Raw genomic sequence first — 20,574 nt, 5'->3', positions numbered from 1 at the left:
TTCATGTGAAAGAACATAGAATTTAAGAAAGCAAGTATTAATACAGGTAAACTAGTGATAACAAAATAAAACTGTCCAAGACAAGCCATGTTGAACTAGGTACCTAACAACATACCCATGCTTCTTATAAATTCTATAAAGAAAAAAAAAAAAAAAAAAACCTGAAAAATCTTAAAGGAAAAATTGACAAATTGACAAGTCCACCATCATAATGGGAGATTTTAAACCAGTGCTATCAGAAAGATAAATGATAGATGAAGCAGACAAAAATGTTAGTAAGAATGCAGAAGCTTTGAAAACCAAATTTAAACTTTATCAAATAGATCAAAGGAACCCCATACCCAGGGAATAGGAAATATATATTCCTTTAAAGTATACATCGAGGCCAGATATGGCGGCTTACACCTGTAATCCCAGCGCTTTGGGAGGCCAAGGTGGGAGGATCACTTGAGGTCAGTAGTTCAAGACCAGCCTGTCTAACATAGTGAAACCCTGTCTCTACTAAAAATACAAAAATTAGCTGGGCATAGTGGCCTGTTGTCCTAGCTACTCAGGAGGCTGAGACAGGAGAATCACTTGAACCTGGGAGGTGGAGATTGCAGTAAGTGAGATGGTGCCACTGCACTCCAGCCTGGGGAACAGAGCAAGACTCCATCTCAAAAAAATAATAAAGTATACATGGAACATTTACAAGAATTAACCACATTATAGATGACAAAGGAAACCATTTTGGGTGTGTGTGGGTGTGTGTGTGTGTGTGTGTGTGTGTATGTGTGTATGTGTGTTTTCAGATGGAGTCTTGCTTTGTTGCCCAGGCTGGAGTGCCATGGTGCTATCTCAGCTCACTGCAACCTCTCTGCCTCCTGGATTCAAGCAGTTCTCACACCTCAGCCTCCCGAGTAGCTGGGATTACAGGTGTGTGCCACCACACCCGGCTAATTTTTTTTTTGTATTTTTAGTAGAGATGGGGTTTCACCATGTTGGCCAGGTTGGTCTTGAACTCCTGATCTCAGGTCATCCACCCACCTCAGCCTCCCAAAGTGCTGGGATTTCAGATGTGAGCCACCACACTCAGCCATCTCAACCACTTTGAAGAAGCGCATATACAGATATATTTTTCATCTTAAAAGCAAGTAAAATAAAAACCAGCATTAAAAAAAAATTTAATGTTTGGGAACTTTGAAAAGTACTCTCCTAAACAGGTCATAGGTTGAAGAGGAAATCACAATGGAAATTACAAAATGTTAGGAAGTACATGACAAAAAATTTGTCAAAATTTATAGGATACTGCTAAAGTGATCCATTTGTTATGCCTTTGTAAAATAACCAGAAAGACTGAAAAGTTAGTGGCTAAGTGCAACTCAAGAAGCCAGAAAAGGAACTCCAAAGAAAACCTAAAGAAATAAGTAAGAAAATATTTTTTTAAATAGTAAAACTTTAAAATAATGGGAAAAAAGTAATCAATAAGACCTCTAATAAAGCTGATAAATTAAAAAATTATGAACAAAAAAGGGGCTATTACTATGCAGACGTTATAGAGATTTCTTAAAACATAAGAATATTATAGATAACTATATGCCAATGATTTGGAAATGTAGATGGTTTTCTAGAAAAAAAGTTATCAAAATTAATTCAAGAAGAAAGGGACAACCTGAATATATCAGTAACCTTAAAGAATCCGAATAACTGATGATAAATCCACCTTTTCCCAAGTTTGCCAAGGACATCAGATCTAGATGGTTTAGAAATCAGTTTTATAAAACCTTTGAGGAACCATTCATCCCTATCATATGGAAACTGTTTTGGAGGATGGGAAGAAGAGAGGCAACTACTCAACTCATTTAATGAGATTAATGTTACCTTAATATAAGCTTAATATGAGAAAATAAAATTAGAGATCAATTTAACTTAGAAATATAGATGTAAAGACCTCAAAAATATATGAATAATGCATTTTCTGGCAACATGGTGAATGAGGTGCCCACTAAAGCCAACTGAAAACGACTGAAATATTAGATAAAATATAAAAATCAACATCTTGAATGCAGCCGTGAACTAACAAAAAGTAAGGTATATGCAAGCCAGGAGCTGAGTGAATGTAGAAGTTAACTGAGTGAAGGGAAAAACCCCTAAAGCTGCCCCTCACCCTGTGGGGATTTGTTGAAGTGGGTAACTTTGAATATAGTTATTCAAGGCTGGGTCCTTGAAGTGAAGCCCAGGGCCTCCCCAAAGTAGGGTGTCTAATAAGGAATTCTGTGCACACACACACACAATGGTGAGTCTTTAAAGGGCTACATGTAGAGTGAACTACAAGTAATTCCCCATTATCAGTAAGGAAAACTACGTGTCTTGGTTCTTGGCATTGAGCCACGGGTGGAGGGGGTGTGAATCTCTCTTGGGAATTTATAATCATAAGTGAGCTTTTAGGAGGTTTGCAACCCAAACTCATACTACCTGGGTAGCTTGAAAAAGCCTCACACTGACAATTTGATTAAAGGTGGTCCAGGTCTTATAATTGCCCCAGGCATCTGAAAAAAGCAAGTAAAACTGTTTTCCTTAAGGAAACTATTTTCATACTGTCACAGGATCCTTGGGGTGTCACTTTTCTGGCCAGAAACCTTTGTGGCTGGTGGTGCCTTTGCCTGAGTTTTGCTCAAGCCTGCCGGGCTTGTTCCACCTGCTCAGCCTGGCAGGCTGCACTCAGCTTGCCCTACCAACCTGGATTCCACACCTGCCAAGGATGAACCAGGCACAGAATGGCAAGGGGTGTGTGAGTGAGTGAGCATAAGGTCCAGCCACTGCACACAGCCAAGCACACCGGCTCCAGCAGGGCAGGCAGCTCCAGGCAACAACACAGGCACTGGTTCCCTGTGAGGCTGCGACTGGACCAGGCATAGGAAGGGCCATAGCTCTTCTCCTCTCTTCACTCCTCGTCACCCACAACGTGGCAAGCAAGGAGCATGTTTCAGCCCTGTTTGTATTACAGCTCTTTTAGCCCTGCCATTCAGTGGATTCCGAGTTCTTGTCTTGTGTCCAGGAAGAATGAGGTATGCATACAAATAGAGGGTGAGCAAGGCAAAGAGGTGCTTTATTGGGTGACAGAACAGCTCAAAGGAGACTTTCAGTGGGTAGCTCCTCTCTGCAGTCAGGTCCTCCCATCGTCTACTCATCTCTCAGCACGCAACCCCAGCCGCGCCTCCCCAGCTGCAGCCAGCATCATGGCAGCAGCGGCTCCAGATGGGCCACCAATACCAGACCTTAAAGAATTTCCACAAAGTTCTAAGGAAAATTAGCTCACAGTAAAGAATCACTACAAGATACTATAGGTAAAAGGCAAACTAAACAACAAACAGCAGGTTCAGACTCATGAAAACTTCTGATACAGAAATGATCCGAAAGAGAATGTAAGAATGTTTAATATATATCAAGAAATGAAAGACCTGAAAATGAGAGAGCAAGCAACTAGACAATTGATAGAAATAAAAACTAAGTAATTAAAATTTAAAAAATCAATGGATAGGTTTAACATGTTTACATAAAGCTGAAGAGAAAGTAGTGAAATGAAAATAAGAACTGAAGGAGTTATCCAGAATTCCACTTAGACCAAGAAATGAAACATATAAAAGAAACATTAAGACTCACGGGGGCAGGGCACAGTGGCTCACGCCTGTAATCCCAGCACTTTGGGAGGCTGAGGCGGGCAGATCACAAGGTCAGGAGATCAAGACCATCCTGGCTAACACGGTGAAACCCTGTTCTACTAAAAATACAAAAAAATTAGCCGGGCATGGTGGCATGTGCATGTAATCCCAGCTACTCAGGAGGCTGAGGCAGGAGAATCACTTGAATCCGGGAGGCAGAGGTTGCAGTGAGCCAAAATTGTGCCTCTGCACTCCAGCCTGGGTGACAGAGTGAGACTCCATCTCTTAAAAAAAAAGAAAAAGAATTAAAAAAAAGACACATGGGAGAGAAAATAAAGTGGTCAAACATGTATCTTATCAGAGTTATAGAAGAGAAAATGGATAGAACAATATTTGAAGAAATACTCCTGAGAATTTCAAGAATATTGAAGGACTTCACTTAACAGAATCAGGAAGCCCAGTGAATCTGAAGTTGAAAAAATTAAAAGAAATCTGCAATGTAGACACCTAGTAAAATCCTAGAAGATTAAAGACAAAGAAAATATCTTAAAAGCAGCCAGAGAAAAGACAGATTAGATTCAAAAGTATGACAATTAGTCTGAGAGAAAATAACTGTAAACCAAAATTCTATACCCAGGGAATATATTTTTCCAGAACAAAGGCACAATAAAGAATCTTTCTGAAAAACAAAAACCGAAAACAGAGTTTATCAACCTCACTTAAGGAGATTCTAAAAGATATTCATCAGACAATAGGAAGAGTATACTAAATGAAACTCTGAAATGCAAAAAGAAAAGAAGAGCAAAGGATTGGTAAATACGTAGATGCATTTAAAGAAACTCTGTAAAATAATATTTCGTGGAATGGAAAATACAGATTAGAATTAACACAATAACAGTTGCGTATCAATTAGAAGAGTAGCTAATTGTAATTCAAGTGTTTAAGGTCCTTAGTTCAAAAAAAAGGAATAAAAATATTGTTGAAAGTTCAACTCTGATGAGTTAAAAATACATGTGGGCCGGGCGCGGTGGCTCAAGCCTGTAATCCCAGCACTTTGGGAGGCCGAGACGGGCGGATCACGAGGTCAGGAGATCGAGACCATCCTGGCTAACACGGTGAAACCCCGTCTCTACTAAAAAATACAAAAAAACTAGCTGGGTGAGGTGGCGGGCGCCTGTAGTCCTAGCTACTCGGGAGGCTGAGGCAGGAGAATGGCGTGAACCCAGGAGGCGGAGCTTGCAGTGAGCTGAGATCCGGCCACTGCACTCCAGCCTGGGCAACAGAGCGAGACTCCGTCTCCAAAAAAAAAAAAATACATGTGAAAATTTTCTAGCATAATCATTGAAAATAGTAGAAAATAGAGGTTATAAATTCCAAACTAGTAGAGAAGGGAAAAAAAAAACACAATAAAAACAAAGAATCCTCCCCCTACCACCCCCTAAAAAAAAAAACATAAAAAAGAAGAAACAAAAGAACATAGGAAAGCTGGATGTTTATTTGGTAGAAACAAATTAAATATATTCATAATTACATTGAATGTAAATGGATAAAAGCCTATTCAGATTAAAGAAAAAGAGTTCAGATATATGCTATTTATTAGTGACACCCATAAGGAAATAGAACAACTGAAAGTTTATATCAGTTCCACAGTCTGGGATCACCTTTATCCCATTTTAGGACCTGTAGTAGCTCAGTGTTGGGCTGTCGTCCATTTACCTTTATCTCCCAGGTTTAGCTATTCAGGATTGCAGACCAAACTACATTCCCTCATCCAAGACTCCAGGTTCTAACTTTGGTACTGAAGTCCCATGAGAGCCAGAAGCTATGCTCAGCCTTATGACTGCCTGTTCCATGTCAACAGTAGCTGCTAAAACAAAACACAACCGTGAGATGTAGGCTCACTCATCTTGATTTTAGTTTTCTAATTTTGGCCAGGTCTTTCCTCCCTATCTTATTAGCTCTGTGATGCACTTACCAAAAACCTTTTCCCCATATTTTGTCTAGCACCTTTTTTAAGTAACTTCATCAGGAAGATTGATAAGTATTATCTAATCCTCCATTACCAGGAGTAGAAGTCCCTGGCTCCTCACTTTCACAGAATCCATAGTGTCTTCAGTTCACAACTTGTGTCCTCACCCAGATTATAAATCTTTTGAATCTAGAGAATGGGTTCTGTTAATTTTATGTGTTAATACCTGATAAGGTACTATAAACAGATTGTCAGTAAATTATTAAATTTGCTATGACTATTGGCAGTGTTCAAAGCAGGTTAAATAGATGTATATTTGGATAGTATATTCCAGTTAATCTATATACTGATTGGTGTACTTTCACAAATGGTATTTTTTTCCCATAAAGTATATAGGGAGAGACAGGTGAAAAAGTTCAAGTGAATAAGATCACTATTAACTTTTGCAATTTAACCTTTATAAGACACTCTGAATTTGCCAAATTTAGGCTTTCTTAGGCTGAGTCAGTCTGGATATTTATAAATGAGAGAGGAGGCAGCATTTATAAATTGAGACAGAATGCTGATTAAATATAGAGAAAGTATTCCCACTAGATTCCTTATCCAAAGACTTTCATATTACTAAACAGGATGAAAGGGCTTCCCCCCATTTCTTAGTTGGTTGTTAGTGTCTCATCCAATGTTGCCACTTCCTATGCATAGTCACTCAGTACTGGTAATATTCCATTCAACTGTTTTCTGGTTAGTAAAGTTAGTTATATTAATACTTCTCATATGATGCGTTATGTTAAGATTGCCTTGCCCGCATGATTTTATACATTATTCAGTCCAAAATATTTTCCAAATCACAGTGTAATTTCCTTTTTGACCTAAGGGTTAGTTGTTTAGAAGTATTTTTCTTAATTTTCAAACACACAGGATTTTCTCATCTTTTTGCTCTTGATTTCTAGCTTAGTCTTATTTCATCAGAAGACATACTCTGTGTGATTTCAATGTTTAGAAATTTGCTAAATTTGCTTTATGTGTATGTATTGTGTGATTTCAATTTTTAGAAATTTGCTAAATTTGCTTTATGTATATGTTTTGTTTGTCTTTAAAAAATTTGCGGCCGGGCACAGTGGCTCACGCCTGTAATCCCAATATTTTGGGAGGCCGAGGCAGGTGGATCATGAGGTCAGGAGTTCAAGACCAGCCTGGCCAACATAGTGAAACCCTGTCTGTACTAAATATACAAAAAATTAGCTGGGCATGGTGGTGTGCACCTGTAATCCCAGCTATTCAGGAGGCTGAGGCAGGAAAATCATGTGAACCTGGGAGGCGGAGGTTGCAGTGAGCCAAAATCATGCCATTGCACTCCAGCCTGGGTAACAGTGCGAGACTCTGTCTCAAAAAAAAAAAAAAGTTGCATTCGATATTCTACAGAAGTCCATTAGGTCAAGTTTGCTAATAATATTGTTCAACTTTTCTATTTTCTTCCTGACTTCTTTGTTTTGTCAACATTGAAAGATGTTTTAAACTCTACCTTGATTCTGAATTTATCTACTTGTCCTCATTGTACCTTTGATTTTTTGTGTAAATATTTAGAGAATTTGTTAGGTTCATTCAAGTTAGAACTGTTATATCTTCCTGGTGTTTGAGTCATTTATCATTATGAAACATCTCTATTTCCATATTGCTTTTTGCCTTGAAATCTGCTTTGCATGAATAATATAGCTATGCCAGCTTTTCTTTTGGCTAGAGTTTGCATGGTATATCTTTTTCATCCTTTTACTTTCAATCTTTCTATATCCTTATGTTTCAAGTATGTCTCTCATAAGTAGCATATAGTTAACTTTGATTTTTTTAATCCAGTCTGACAATTTTTATCTTTTGAATAAATCATTTAGTTCATTTACTTTTAATATAGTGTGTGTTGCATTTAAATCAGCCATCTTGTTAATGCTTCTATTTGACTCTTCTGTATTTCTTTTCTTTTCTTTTTTTTTATTTCTTTTACATTGATTCTTGTGGGGAAAAGGTAAACAAAGCTTTATTCCTTCTCCTTCACAGCTTAACCTCAGTTAAATTTCTAGCTCTGTTCCTCTGGCAACCTAGTAGGACATATATCACTTAACAACATCACTTATGGTGAAAATTATCCCTGTCAGTAAATTGCATCTGTCTTGGGAGAATGGTGTCTGGTGGGGATGATATACTTTGGGTTTGCCTGAGCTCAGTGACTCTTGTATTAGGCTTGTCCTTTGCTGGACCCTGGAAGCTATGTCTTCTGAGCTGTTCTAAGAGATATTTGGTCCTGTAGGGCATGAGGCTTTTAAGCCAAGGTCACCTCCCACACTTGCCCAATGTGGATCTCATCCCCTTACACCTAAGCTGTCAGTTGATTGCTGTGTGGACTGCCCCAAGGACACTGACGCTACCTGCTAGCAAACCGTGTTCTTGGCCTTTTGAAGAGATTGGTGCCAAATGAGCCCTATGAGTGTTTTGAGTTAAAATGTTTAGTTAGACCTAAGAACGTACGCTTTCCCCTCCCTTGGTGTTACAATTATTTTTTATCATTTCATTTATTCTCTGTATTATTTTGGAGGATTTACGTCATAAATGCTGTTACAGTGGTTACTTGACTTATTGCAATATCATTCTTGAATTTAAAAATCTAATATTATTTGGTACTTTTACCTCCTTCCTAGAAAATGCAAGGCCAATTTAATTCCATTTACCTTCCTCCTAACTTGTATGCTATTTTGATCATGTATTTTAATTATATACCAAAATAACATGCATATACATTTTTAAAGCCAGTAAGACATTATTATATCTATTTAGATATAATAAATATATTTATATTAGATATAGATAGTATATCTGTATTATCTATATATTATCTATATCTAATTTTATTATCTATATCTATGTTTAATATCTATATTATAGATATTAGATGATATAGATATATCTAAATAGATTTATATTTAGATATAAATAGATATATCCGTTTAGATTATAATTTACATCTATTTATCTGTTTATTCAGTCGTTTATCTATTTTTCTCTTCCTATTTTTTTTAATATCTTTTGGTTTTATTTTGCCAAGTTACTCATGAAAAGCATGACTCTTTTTCTTTTTCTTTCTTTTTTTTTTTTTTTGAGATGGGGTCTCACTCTGTCACCCAGACTTGAGTGCATTGGCATGATCTCAGCTCACTGCAACCTCCACCTCCTGGGTTCAAGCAATTCTCATGCCTCAGCCTTCCAAGTAGCGGGATTACAGGTGCACACCACCACACCTGGTTAATTTTTGTATTTTTTGGTAGAAATGGGGTTTTACCATGTTGGCCAGGCTGGTCTCAAACCCCTGACCTCAACTTATCTACCCACCTTGGCCTCCCAGAGTGCTGGGATTATAGGCGTGAGCCACTGCACCCAGCCCCTATATTGTTGACCTTCCATCTGGGATCATTTTCTTCTGCCTTAACCTCACTCTATTACATTTGAAATCTGAGGGTGACAAATGTAGTTTTTGTTTACCAAAAAATATTTCTGTATGGTTTTCATTCTTGAAGAATATTTTTCCTCAGTGTAAAATTCTCCGTTAACAGTGTCTTTTGGCACTTCAAAGATAATGTCCCTTTGTCTTCTGGATTTCATAGTTTCTTATGAGAAGTTAGCTCTCAGTCTTTTTGTTGCTCCTTAAGGTAATCTTTTTTTTTCCTCTGGCTGCTTCGATTTTCAGAAGTTTCACTATGATGTGCTTAGGTGTAGATTTTTTTAAAAATATGCTGTAGTTTGTAGAATCTCTTCAATTTGTAGCTCAACTTTTTAAATCAGTTTTAGCAAGTTCTTTTCAAATATTTCTTCTGTCCCTTCTGTCTCCTCTCCTTTAGAACTCCATCTCACTGTATCTTCTATACCTCTTAGCCTCACATCTTTGTTTTCCATCTTTTTGTCTATCCATGCTTCATTCCAGAAAATTTCTTCTCACCTAACTTCTGATACATTCATTTTTTTTTCCTTTACCTATTTCTTTTTTTTTTTTTTTCTTCAAGATGGAGTCTCACTCTGTTGCCCCGGCTGGAGTGCAGTGATACGATCTCAGCTCACTGCAACCTCCGCCTCCCAGGTTCAAGACATTCTCCTACCTCAACATCCTGAGTAAACTGGAATTACAGGAGCACGCCACCATGCCCAGCTAATGTTTTATATTTTTAGTAGAGATGGGGTTTCACCATGTTGACCAGGCTGGTCTCAAACTCCTAACCTCAAGTAATCCACCTGCCGTGGCCTCCTAAAAGGCTGGGATTACAGGCATGAGCCACCACGCCTGGCCTTCTTCACCTACTTCTAATCTACCCTTCTACTGATCCACTGAGTTCTTAATTTCCTTTATTATATTTTTCAGTTCTAGGTTTCCATTTGGCTTGGTTCTTTTTCATAGTTTCTGGTTCTATACAAAATTCTCATTATTGTCTTTTGTCACCTTGAATATGGTAAGCATAGTTATTTTAATATCTCTATCTGATAACTCCGGTGTCTGGATACCTGCAGGTCTGTTTATTTTTTATTTTGTTTTGCTGTTTCTAATTCCAATTTACTTGGCTACTTATATGTCTGGTTACTTTTTATTTTGTTCCAAATATTATATTTGCAAAATAATCTGTAGAAATAATTGGAGGCCCAAGTTCATGTGATTTTTTTCTTCAGGGAAGAGTTAATTTTGCTTCTTTTAGTTACCTAAGAACAATACTATTCCAAATCAGCTATTCCAATTTCAAGGACTCAGGTGATTCAAAGCTGAATTATGGTCCCTGTAAAGGACTGCCTCCTTCTGATTCATCCTTATTCCTGTTGGTGGGATCCTAACCCAAAGTAAGAGGGGTTTACCTATGTCCCCTCCTTTTCAGGCCTTATTCACTAATCTTTGTCCCATTAGGCCCATGAAGTTGCTGATGATCCCATCACTACTCAGATCCCATCTACCTTCTCTGGAAGTGGCAAATTTCCCCAGGAAAAAAAGGCAGCCTCAAATCTGGGTTCTCCTCCACGGTTTTCTTCCTCTCCTGGATTCTGACCCAGTAAATTCTCCACTGTCTTGTTAGATCTCCCATGTCTTCAAGCAAACGTTCTGTTTATTTTGTTTAGCTATTCTAGTTAACCCTCAGCATGGGTGTCAGTTTAAATTACCTAGTCTGTCATTACTCAAAGAAAGCTCTAGTATCTTCATTTCATAAATTAGCTAATTAATTCCAGAGAGAATTTACAGCCAAGACTCAAGTGTTCTGATTTTGTACAATGCTTATTCTGTTACACTAGTACCAAACATGCAGATAAATCTGGAAGCATTTTGGCATTTACTGTGCTCAGTGCCACTTTTCTTGGTTAATTCACCAAGAAGTAAAGACACTCTATTCCAGCAAACTAATAGAAAATCCTTAAGTAAACAGTGCCTCCTCCCGACTTCCCCATCCTATTAAGTTTTTTAAAACACTTAACTATGAGCCATTTTTTAAAGTGAGCTACAGTTGTTCCCCCAATATAGATGTTCCACTTGAAAATCAGTACAAATTTAATGAACGTTTGATCACCCATCACTATTTTTTAAAGTAGGATTCTGCTTGTGCTTTATAATAAAATATTGATCCTCAGCTTAAATATACCAAAATTTAGTATCTAATGAATGGGTTGGTATTCCAAAATAGGGAAGAAGTGTAAGTTATCTATTAATCCATAACAAATCACTCTAAAATATAGTGCTTAAAATAATGGTTCTTCGTCATGATTCAGGGGTTGACTGGGCAGTTCTGCTGGGCTCACCAAGCAGTTGCAGTCAGCTGGGGCTAGATAGGCTAAGATGAGCTCACTCAAATCGTGTGCCTGGATGCCTGGGCATCTTATGTCATGTAGTCTTTAATCCTGGGTTTCTTCATGTGGTAGAAGTGGTCCAAGAGGGCAGAACCTCTCAAGGATGGGTTTCTAGAAGTAACCCAGTGTTGCTTCTGCTGCATTCTACTGATTAAAGCATGTCACAGGCCAAGCCAGATTCAAGAAGTGGTGTAGAGACTCCACCTCTTACTGGGAGGTGGTGCAAGATATTAAGGTCATGTTTTTTGTTCTGCTACAGATGACAAGATGAAAAGGGGCAGGTGTACTAGACAGAATAATGGCCTCTGCATTGCAACAGCAACTCTGACATCAGCTAAGTGTGCTACAATTCAATTCAATTCTGACACTAACTACCCAGAGTTAGCATTAATCTGAAAAATTAAAGGACAGGGTCCCCAACAAGACTCTCCTTTACTTCAGACACCAACTGCAAGTGAGGTCCACAGAACACCTGCCCTTATATATGACTTGGGTACAAATTTGAGGATTCCCTTGACCCCCCTCTTCAGGTTTGATAATTCACTAGAATGATTCACAGAACTTGGGTCCAAGCACAGGAGCTCTGTCCCCCTGGAATCACGATGCTCCCCTCTCTGAGTACATTCATGTGTTCACCAACCAAGAAGCTCTTCTGAGACTCAGCCTCCTGAGGTTTTGTTATTTTTTGTTTTATCAGTGTTTCATCACAAAGGCATGATTGACTACATCTTTGATCACGTGATTAAGCTTAATCTTTAGTCCCCCTAACCTGCCCAGAGGAGTTTTCTGGTGACCAGCTCCCATCCTGAAGCTATCTAGAGGCCCAGCTATGAGTCACCTCATTAGCATAACTACGACACTCCTATCACTGAATAAATTTCACCAGTTTTTGAAGCTGTATGCCAGAAACCAGGAACAAAGGCTAGATAGATAATATTTTTTATTGTTATTATTACTATACCATAGTCATCCCAGATGTCCACATCCTAATCCCCAGAACCTACGAACATGATACGTGCTGTAGCAAGGTGGAATTAAGGTTGCAGATGGAGATAAGGCTGCTAATAAATGGGCCTGAAGATAACAGCTTATCCTCCATTACCCAAGTGGCCCCAGTGCTATCATGAGTCCTTCAGTGAGAAGGAGGGAAGCAGAAAAGTCAGAACAAGGAGGTGACATCTATAAAAGACTCAACTGGCCATTGCTGACTTTGAAGATTGAAGGGGGCTACCAGCCAAGGAATGTGGGCAGCCTCCAGAAGCTGGAAAATAGAAGAAAATGGGTTTTCTTCTGGATCTCCCAAAAACACCAACCCTGCTGACACATTGACTTTTGGCTCAGTTAAACCTATTTCAGACTTCTGACTTCCAGAAATGTGAGATAATAAAACTGTGTTGTTTTAATCCACTATATTTATGATAATCTGCTACAGCAGCAATAGGAAACTAAAGCAGCAGGGCCTAGAAAAAGGCAAAAAATGGCATTACCTTTCATCATGTGGGACAGCATGATAAATGTACTATCGGAGTTTCTTTTTTTAGGTATTGGAAACTGTTATTCTGTTCAAAATGCAAGTAAATTTACATCCTTCAAATCTCTCCTGCTTAAATTATTTACTACCCCTTTCTTCTTCTAGCCCTCAGCAGAGCTCAAAACTGCCTAATTTAACTACAGAGGATTCTGTATTTTAAAGTGCATCTGTGTGTCTGATAGATAACAGATTCAGAGAAGAAAAAGAAATTCTTTACACTTATAGGATACATTTGACCTAATTGATTCATCCAGTGATAATTTATTCATTATCTTCAGTGTACCAGGATCTATGCCAAGCATGGTTTTATATTTAAAAGGGGTTATGATCTAATATGTGGTATAAAGCTTCATTGGCACAGAGGGAAGGATTGCTAGCTGAGCTCCTTCATAGAATCACTGGTGCCTATAGGTGGTTTTGGAACTTCTCTACTTACCCATGAAGTTTAATCTCTTTTCCAAAGTACAAACTAATGCAATAATATTAATACTGATGGCTGACACTTAAGGAGCACTTACTATATACCAGAGCTGTGCCTATCATTCCTTAACATAATATTAACATTAACAACGAATGTCTTTTTACATTCTCCATCCATTTTCATCGTTAGCTGCTGCCTTTTTCTATTGAATTACTCCTTCAGCTGCTTTAACCTTGTTTTCATAAACACACAGAAACTCGATCTTTACATCTCTGTTATTTACTTCCTAGTTTTATCCCTTTTCTACTATTCCTAATAAAGCCTAAAACAAAATCAAACAAACATTTAGCTGAATGCACGAGAACTTCTAACCTTGAATTGAAGGAGAAAGGAAGAATAACTACTTTATTCATAAGTGTATGCCTGAGAAATTAGAGGCACTGAGCTTAACTTGACACAATTAACACTAATTACATGTTGGTGTCCCTAGTTGGAGAATTTTCTCCAGTGAAATTTACCATTTGCTGATTTGTTTCTTTAGGAACCATATTACGTTCGTTGCATCAAACCCAATGACAAGAAATCTCCACAGATATTTGATGATGAACGCTGCCGGCACCAAGTAGAATATCTTGGACTACTGGAAAATGTGAGAGTGCGTCGGGCAGGATTTGCCTTCCGCCAGACATATGAGAAGTTTCTTCACAGGTGAGAATAGACTCATCAGAGAGGCCTAGTTCACTGAGAATAACGGAGTCCTCCCCATACAACAGTGCATCAGTCAGCACATATTAGGCAATCTATAAATATTTGTTCGGTGAGCAAAAGAGCTGAGGAAATTACAAATATGAAAGACTTTCCCAGTTTCAACATGAGTCCCTGAGTTCATGGTTTATGGACCATGAAAAAGTTTCAGCCTTTGGGGAAGAAATGCGGGCATCATAGCATAGCAGAAAGAACACTGATCTGAAGTCACATTGTGGGTGGAATTCTTATTGTGCCACTTACTTGCTGCTTGAGCATGGGCCAGAAATTTAACTGCTTTGACCCTGTTTTTGCATCTGTAAAATAAGTAAAATAACATTTCATGGAGTGTTATGGGAAATTAACCTAAGTAAAAAGCCTAGATTCCTAGTACATCATAGCTATTTAATCAACGCTGCCTATCATTACTGGTGTTGGTAATTATCATAATAACAAAATATTAAGGAGTTAAGCATGGAGGGCCTGAAATCATTCTGCTTGGTTTGAGTCCTGGCTCTGTCATTTTTCAGTTGTGTGACCTTGGACAAATTACATACCCTTTTCATGCCTGTTTCTTCATGTGTAAAATGGGGATAATAATAACAACTACCTTGAAGCTAGAGGGTTAAATAAGAAAATATATACAAAGCACTTGGAGTAGTAGTACCTCCATATAGTAATCACTCAATAAGTATAATATATTGTTGCTATTGTTAATTTATTGTTGATAATGTTGCTTAATGATACCGTGTCATATAAAAAAAAATGATAATGATAATTGATAACTTGGAATCACAAGAATGCTTTAAATTCTATCTATTTGTTTTAAAACATTTATTGAACATTTTCTATAATCTCAACTGTAGATTTCTCCCAAAAAACGAATAAATATATACACAAAATATAAACCAGAAAAATGCGGAAAATTCAAGTACTTTAGATTAGTGGGTCAAGAGAGTCTCTAAGGAGCTGACAATGATGGGAAGCAGCCAGCCATGCAAAGATCAGAGCAAAGAGAAGGTGGGACAGAGGGAATAGCCAGGGAAAAGGCTCTATTGCAGTAGTAAGTGAGGCATTTTAGATGCCAAACGTAGTCCACTGTGGTTGGAGGACACTGACAGGACAGTTGTGTGAGATGAGATCAGAGAGATGGACAAGAGCCAAATCATGTCGAACTTTGTAATCAGACTAAACTGTTTAGGTTTTGGTTAGGTGTGATTTAAAAAAGAAAGAAAGCCATTGGTGGATTTTAAGCATGGAGTTACACAACCTTATGAATGGCTTAAAGGAATCACTGTGGCTGCTGTGTGAATAGAAGGCAAGGAGATGTTGGCCGGGCGCAGTGGCTCACGTCTGTAAGCCCAACACTTTGGGAGGCCGAGGCGGGCAGATCGCGAGGTCAGGAGATCTAGACCATCCAGGCTAACACAGTGAAACCCTGTCTCTACTAAAAATACAAAGAATTAGCCGGGCGTGGTTGTGGGCGCCTGTAGTCCCACCTACTCAGGAGGCTGAGGCAGGAGAATGGCATGAACCTGGGAGGCGGAGCTTGCAGTGAGCCGAGATGCCACTGCACTCCAGCCTGGGAGACAGAGCGAGACTCCATCTCAAAAAAAAAAAAAAGGAAGGCAAGGAGACGTTTAGGGATGCTATTGCAGGAGTCCGGGAGACAGGGCTTGATGATAGTGCCTTCAGTAAGGGACTATTGTAGATACAAGAGCATTGGACAGATTTGGGATATGTTTGAGGGATAAAGTTGACAAGACTCGCTCATGGATTGGATATGATGAAACAGGAATAAAGAGGAATGAAGGATGAAAATTAGATTTTGGCTTGAGCATCTAGGTAAGCACAGTACCATTTGCTGAGATAAAATTGGGTAAAATAATTTTGAGGAAGAGGATATGGAATAGAAGTAACGATGGAATCAAGATTATTCTCTTGACTGTGTTAACTTTGAAACATCTCTATGTTCACTTTTTTTTTTTTTTTTTTGAGACGAAGTCTCGCTCTGTCACCCAGGCTGGAGTGCAGTGGTGCGATCTCGGCTCACTGCAAGCTCCGCCTCCCGGGTTCACACCATTCTCCTGCCTCAGCCTCCCAAGTAGCTGGGACTACAGGCGCCAGCCACCATGCCCGGCTAATTTTTTTGTATTTTTAGTAGAGACGGAGTTTCACTGTGTTAGCCAGGATGGTCTCAATCTCCCAACCTCGTGATCCTCCCGCCTCGGCCTCCCAAAGTGCTGGGATTACAGGCGTGAGCCACCACACACCCAGCCTATGTTCACTTTGAAATCCTACTAAATATCTAGGCAGAAATTTTAAGCCATTAAACTTTCATACCTGGAGTTCTGGAAAGAAGTTTAGGCTGCAGATAAGAGATTTTGGAGTCACTGGTAACATAGATTACATAGAAAGTCTTGGGACTGTATAGTGAAGAGAAGGAGGTCCATGACAATGTTTATATTTGTGGTCTGGCATGAAAGAACCAGCAAAGATAAGAGAAGCAGCAACCAATGAGGTACAAGAAAAACCAGAAGAGGATTATGTCACAGAAGCTAAGAGAAGATGGCTTTTTTTTTTTTTTTTTTGATAGGGTCTTGCTGTGTCACCTAGGCTGGAGTGCAGTGGCACCATCTTACCTCACTGCAGCTCCACCTCCCAGGTTCAAGCAATTCTCCCACCTCAGCCTCCCAAGTAGCTGGGATTACAGGGGCACGTCACCAAGCCCAGCTAATTTTTTTTCATTTTTAATAGAGACAGAGTTTCACCATGTTGGCAAGGCTGGTCTCAACCTCCTGACCTCAGATGATTCAACCGCCTCAGCCTCCCAAAGTGCTGGGATTATGGGCATGAGCCACCATGCCCAGCCAGAAGATGACATTTTAAGAAGAAAAGTGTAGCAACTTTATGCTGCCCTTTACATGAAGTTCAAGAGCAGGCAAAACTAATTTATGGTGATAGAAATCAGAATAGTGGTTAGCTATGTATTGGTATGACCTCTGTCTGCAGACTGGAAAGCAGAATGGGGGAACTCTCTGAGATGATATATCTTGACTGGGGTGTCGGTTTCATGAGTATACACATTCGTCAAAACTTACTGAATTATATACTTCAGTGTGTGTATTTTAGTACATGTAAAGTTGATCACAATTTTTAAAATTTTTTTAAAAACTAAACTTTTAGAAAAGTGAATTAGTGGGCCAGAGGATCAAGCTGAAGTCTTGTTCCGGATCTCATCACAAAGAAAAAAAAGATGGGAAGTATTCAAGAAAGGTCTAGCCACATGTAAAGTTGATCCAGGAGCAGCAAAACCCATGTAACAGAAGGACTAGAGGAAAGAACACCAAGAATAGGGGAGAGGCCCTATTCAAACAGTGGCCAGGGATTTGCCTGAACTGAAAAAAGATGAATCTTCAGATTAAAAGGATACACTGATTGTCAAGCATAAGAATTTTTTTAAAACTTAAAAATACATTTGTTCACTTTTAGAATGTTAAAGAAAAATATTTATAGCTCCCAAGAGAAAAAGACAAACTGCCTATGGGGGGAGAGAATCACGCTGACATCTGGCTCATGAACATTTGATCAAATAGACGAAGGAGCAAAATGCTTTCACAGTGCAGGGAAAGGGCCTTCATGTCTAGAATTGTATTCTGTGTCAAAATACCATTCAAGAGTGTGATTAAAATAAATAGCATTTTCTGGCATACCTAGTTTGAGAAAGTTTATTATTCATAGACCCTCTGAAAAATGTCCTAGAGGATGTACTTCAGCAAAAAGAAAGATGAATGCAGAAAGGAAACATGTGGCAGGATATATGCAAAAAAGCAACATTGAGCAAAGAAATCTGTAAAACTTTTTGTTAAATCTAAACAAGTAGTGATTGTAAAGGTGGGAAAGTAGTCTTTAGTAATAACCTGGAACTAAAATTAAAATGGGAGTGAGAAGTAGAGACAATTAAAGATTTTGTCCTGTTTATGGAAGGGATATAGACTGTGATTAACTAGACAGGAAAAAAAATTATGTGTTGAAATTTTCAAGTGAGTTATAATAATAGTTGTGAATATTTTGAAATGTTTACTGGATGTACTAGATACTGTTTTAAACGTTTCACATGTAGTAAGTCACTGAAACTGGCAACCACGTGAGGAATATACATTATCCCCATTTTATGTGGCTCATCCAGTGACGATGAGAGAAAAGGTAATATTTTCTACAGTGAATTTTTCCTTTTAGATTTTGCAGATTTTTGCAAGTAGTTTAGGTTTGAACCTAAATTTTTGCTTGTGACTTTTCGTCACTTTCATTTATTTTACTGAGAAAAGAGAGAAGGATTTAAAACATGCTGATAACCTTAAAAGTTAGTCCTTTAGGGAGGTAAAACTCACTGTCAGAAAGCAGATGAGTTCAACTTTTTAATTAGCAAGTTCAGATTGCTGGTTTGCCAGAGAACCAGGGTCATGCACTTTGCCGGCATGAAGGAAGGCAGAGTGCCTCTCCCCTGCCATGGAAGCTGAGCAGTGGGGCTGTAGGATAGCAATCCAGTTTCTGCAGCGTGCCTGAAACAAACACACACCAGCACTACCCATATGATGACCCAGATGTAGACCCCTGCTATAGTTTGGTAACGAAAATGAGAGGTTTCTGATTTCGCGTTTTTTCATGTGACATTGTTTGGTATTACCTCTGTCTTTATATTAGAACTTTTTCATTGGGCTTTGATCTCTGCCCCCATCTAGCAAGTGAGTAAGCTTTAAATGATTTCCTTTCATTCATTCTGCAAATATCTATTGCCTCATAGTATAGCAGGCAACGTGATAGGCACATGGTATATAGTAGGGAACAAAACAAAGTCCCTGCCTTCATAGTAGCCACAGACTAAGGAGGGAGACTGACATTAAGCAGATAAACCCACAAATCAGTATGATTACAAGCTGTGATAAATGATGTGAGAAAAGAATAAATAAAACTAGTAGCCTTAGAGAGAATATTGGAGGTAGGGGGTTTGTTGATATACAAAGATCAAGAAAAGACTAAAGGATGAGAAGGAGCCAGACTTTCAAGGACTAGGTAAAATGTATTCCAGGCAGTGGGAACAGCATGTGCAAAGACTCTGAAGCAGGAAGGAGGCAACCGTATTACAGAACCCCAAAGAAGTCAACATGATTGAAGGATAGTGAGGAAGGAAAGCAGCCAAAGACAAAAATGATTTCAAGCTTTTTAGAAAACTACTCTGACCGATGTATGCAGAATGGATTGGAAAGGAAACGGAAAACAATTTAGGAGTCTGTTGTAAACTAGAAGGTGGCTTGCCTTTGAATTGAAGCAGTAAGGATGAGGAGAACTGTAAAATTTTAAATATATTTTGGGGGTAGAGTCAATAGAACTTAATGATGGATTAGAAATCATGATAGAGAGGGAAAGAATAAAAGTATTCTCAGGATCCTGGCTTTAGTAACTGGGTAGATTGAGGTAGGAAAAGACTGAAAGAGTAATTAAGATGCCTTCAAGACCTGTGTAGACTTTGGATATATAAATCTGAAGCTCATAACTGAGCGCTAGACTAGGGATGATACACAAATGGAAAGTATATTTTTATATTTTATATACCTATAAAATATATTTTTTTGTTTTTATATTTGGAATGTTTTATTAAAAGTAAGTGGACTAGATGAGGTAATGTGGGGAGAGGATACATAGAGAGAAGTCCTGATCTTAGCCTTGGGACACGCCTGCATTTGGGGATATAATAGTAGCCAAAGTAGACAGAAAATCAGATTGACAAGAAATATCCAGAGAGGCAGAAGGAGAGCATGCTGTCATGGAATCTAAGAAAAGAGATATGTCAAGAAGAAGGAAGTAATTAACTGTAATTAGGGAGTAATTAACAGATGCTGCCTACATATCTACTATTTTAACAAGAAATATGAAAAGCCCTATGAATGATTTATATTCCTTTAGGTATATACCCAGTAATGGGATTGCTGGGTCAAATGGTATTTCCGGTTCTAAATCTTTGAGGAATTGACTGTCTTCCACAGTAATTGAACTAATTTACATTCCCACCAATAGTATAAAAGCATTCCTATTTCTCTGCAACCTTGCCAGCATTTGTTGTTTCTTGACATTTTACTAATCACCATTCTGACTGGTGTGAGATGGTATCTCATTGTGGTTTTGATTTGCATTTCTCTAATGATCAGTGATGTTGAGATGTTTTTTATATGTTGGCTGCATGTATGTCTTTTTTCGAGAAGTGTCTGTTTATATCCTTTGCCTACTGTTTAATGGGATTGATTTTTTTCTTGTACATACATTTGCTTAATTTCCTTTTAGATTCTGGATATTAGTCCTTTGTCAGATGGACAGATTGCAAAAATTTTCTCCCATTCTGTAAGTTGTCTGTTCA

The 20,574-nt window shown here is 38.4% G+C and overlaps 1 protein-coding gene across 8 annotated transcripts in view; it reads left to right on the top strand.

Annotated features, from left to right (window-relative positions):
• MYO1D (myosin ID) overlaps positions 1–20,574 on the top strand; it is a 382,230-nt gene that overhangs the window by 144,035 nt on the left and 217,621 nt on the right. For 7 of the 8 annotated variants that reach the window (XM_017950496.3, XM_017950498.3, XM_017950499.3 and 4 more), the window contains one exon: positions 13,960–14,126. In XM_017950496.3, coding sequence (XP_017805985.1) covers positions 13,960–14,126 — 167 coding nt within the window. Of the gene's footprint in view, positions 1–13,959; positions 14,127–20,574 lie in introns of those variants that run through there. The other variant, XR_001896300.1, reaches the window with a different exon arrangement.

Source organism: Papio anubis, chromosome 17 (assembly GCF_008728515.1).
Source record: "Papio anubis isolate 15944 chromosome 17, Panubis1.0, whole genome shotgun sequence".
NCBI classification, from domain to species: Eukaryota; Metazoa; Chordata; class Mammalia; order Primates; family Cercopithecidae; genus Papio; species Papio anubis.
The sequence above is the reverse complement of the archived record's forward strand: the minus strand, read 5'-3'. Positions and strand labels throughout refer to the sequence as shown.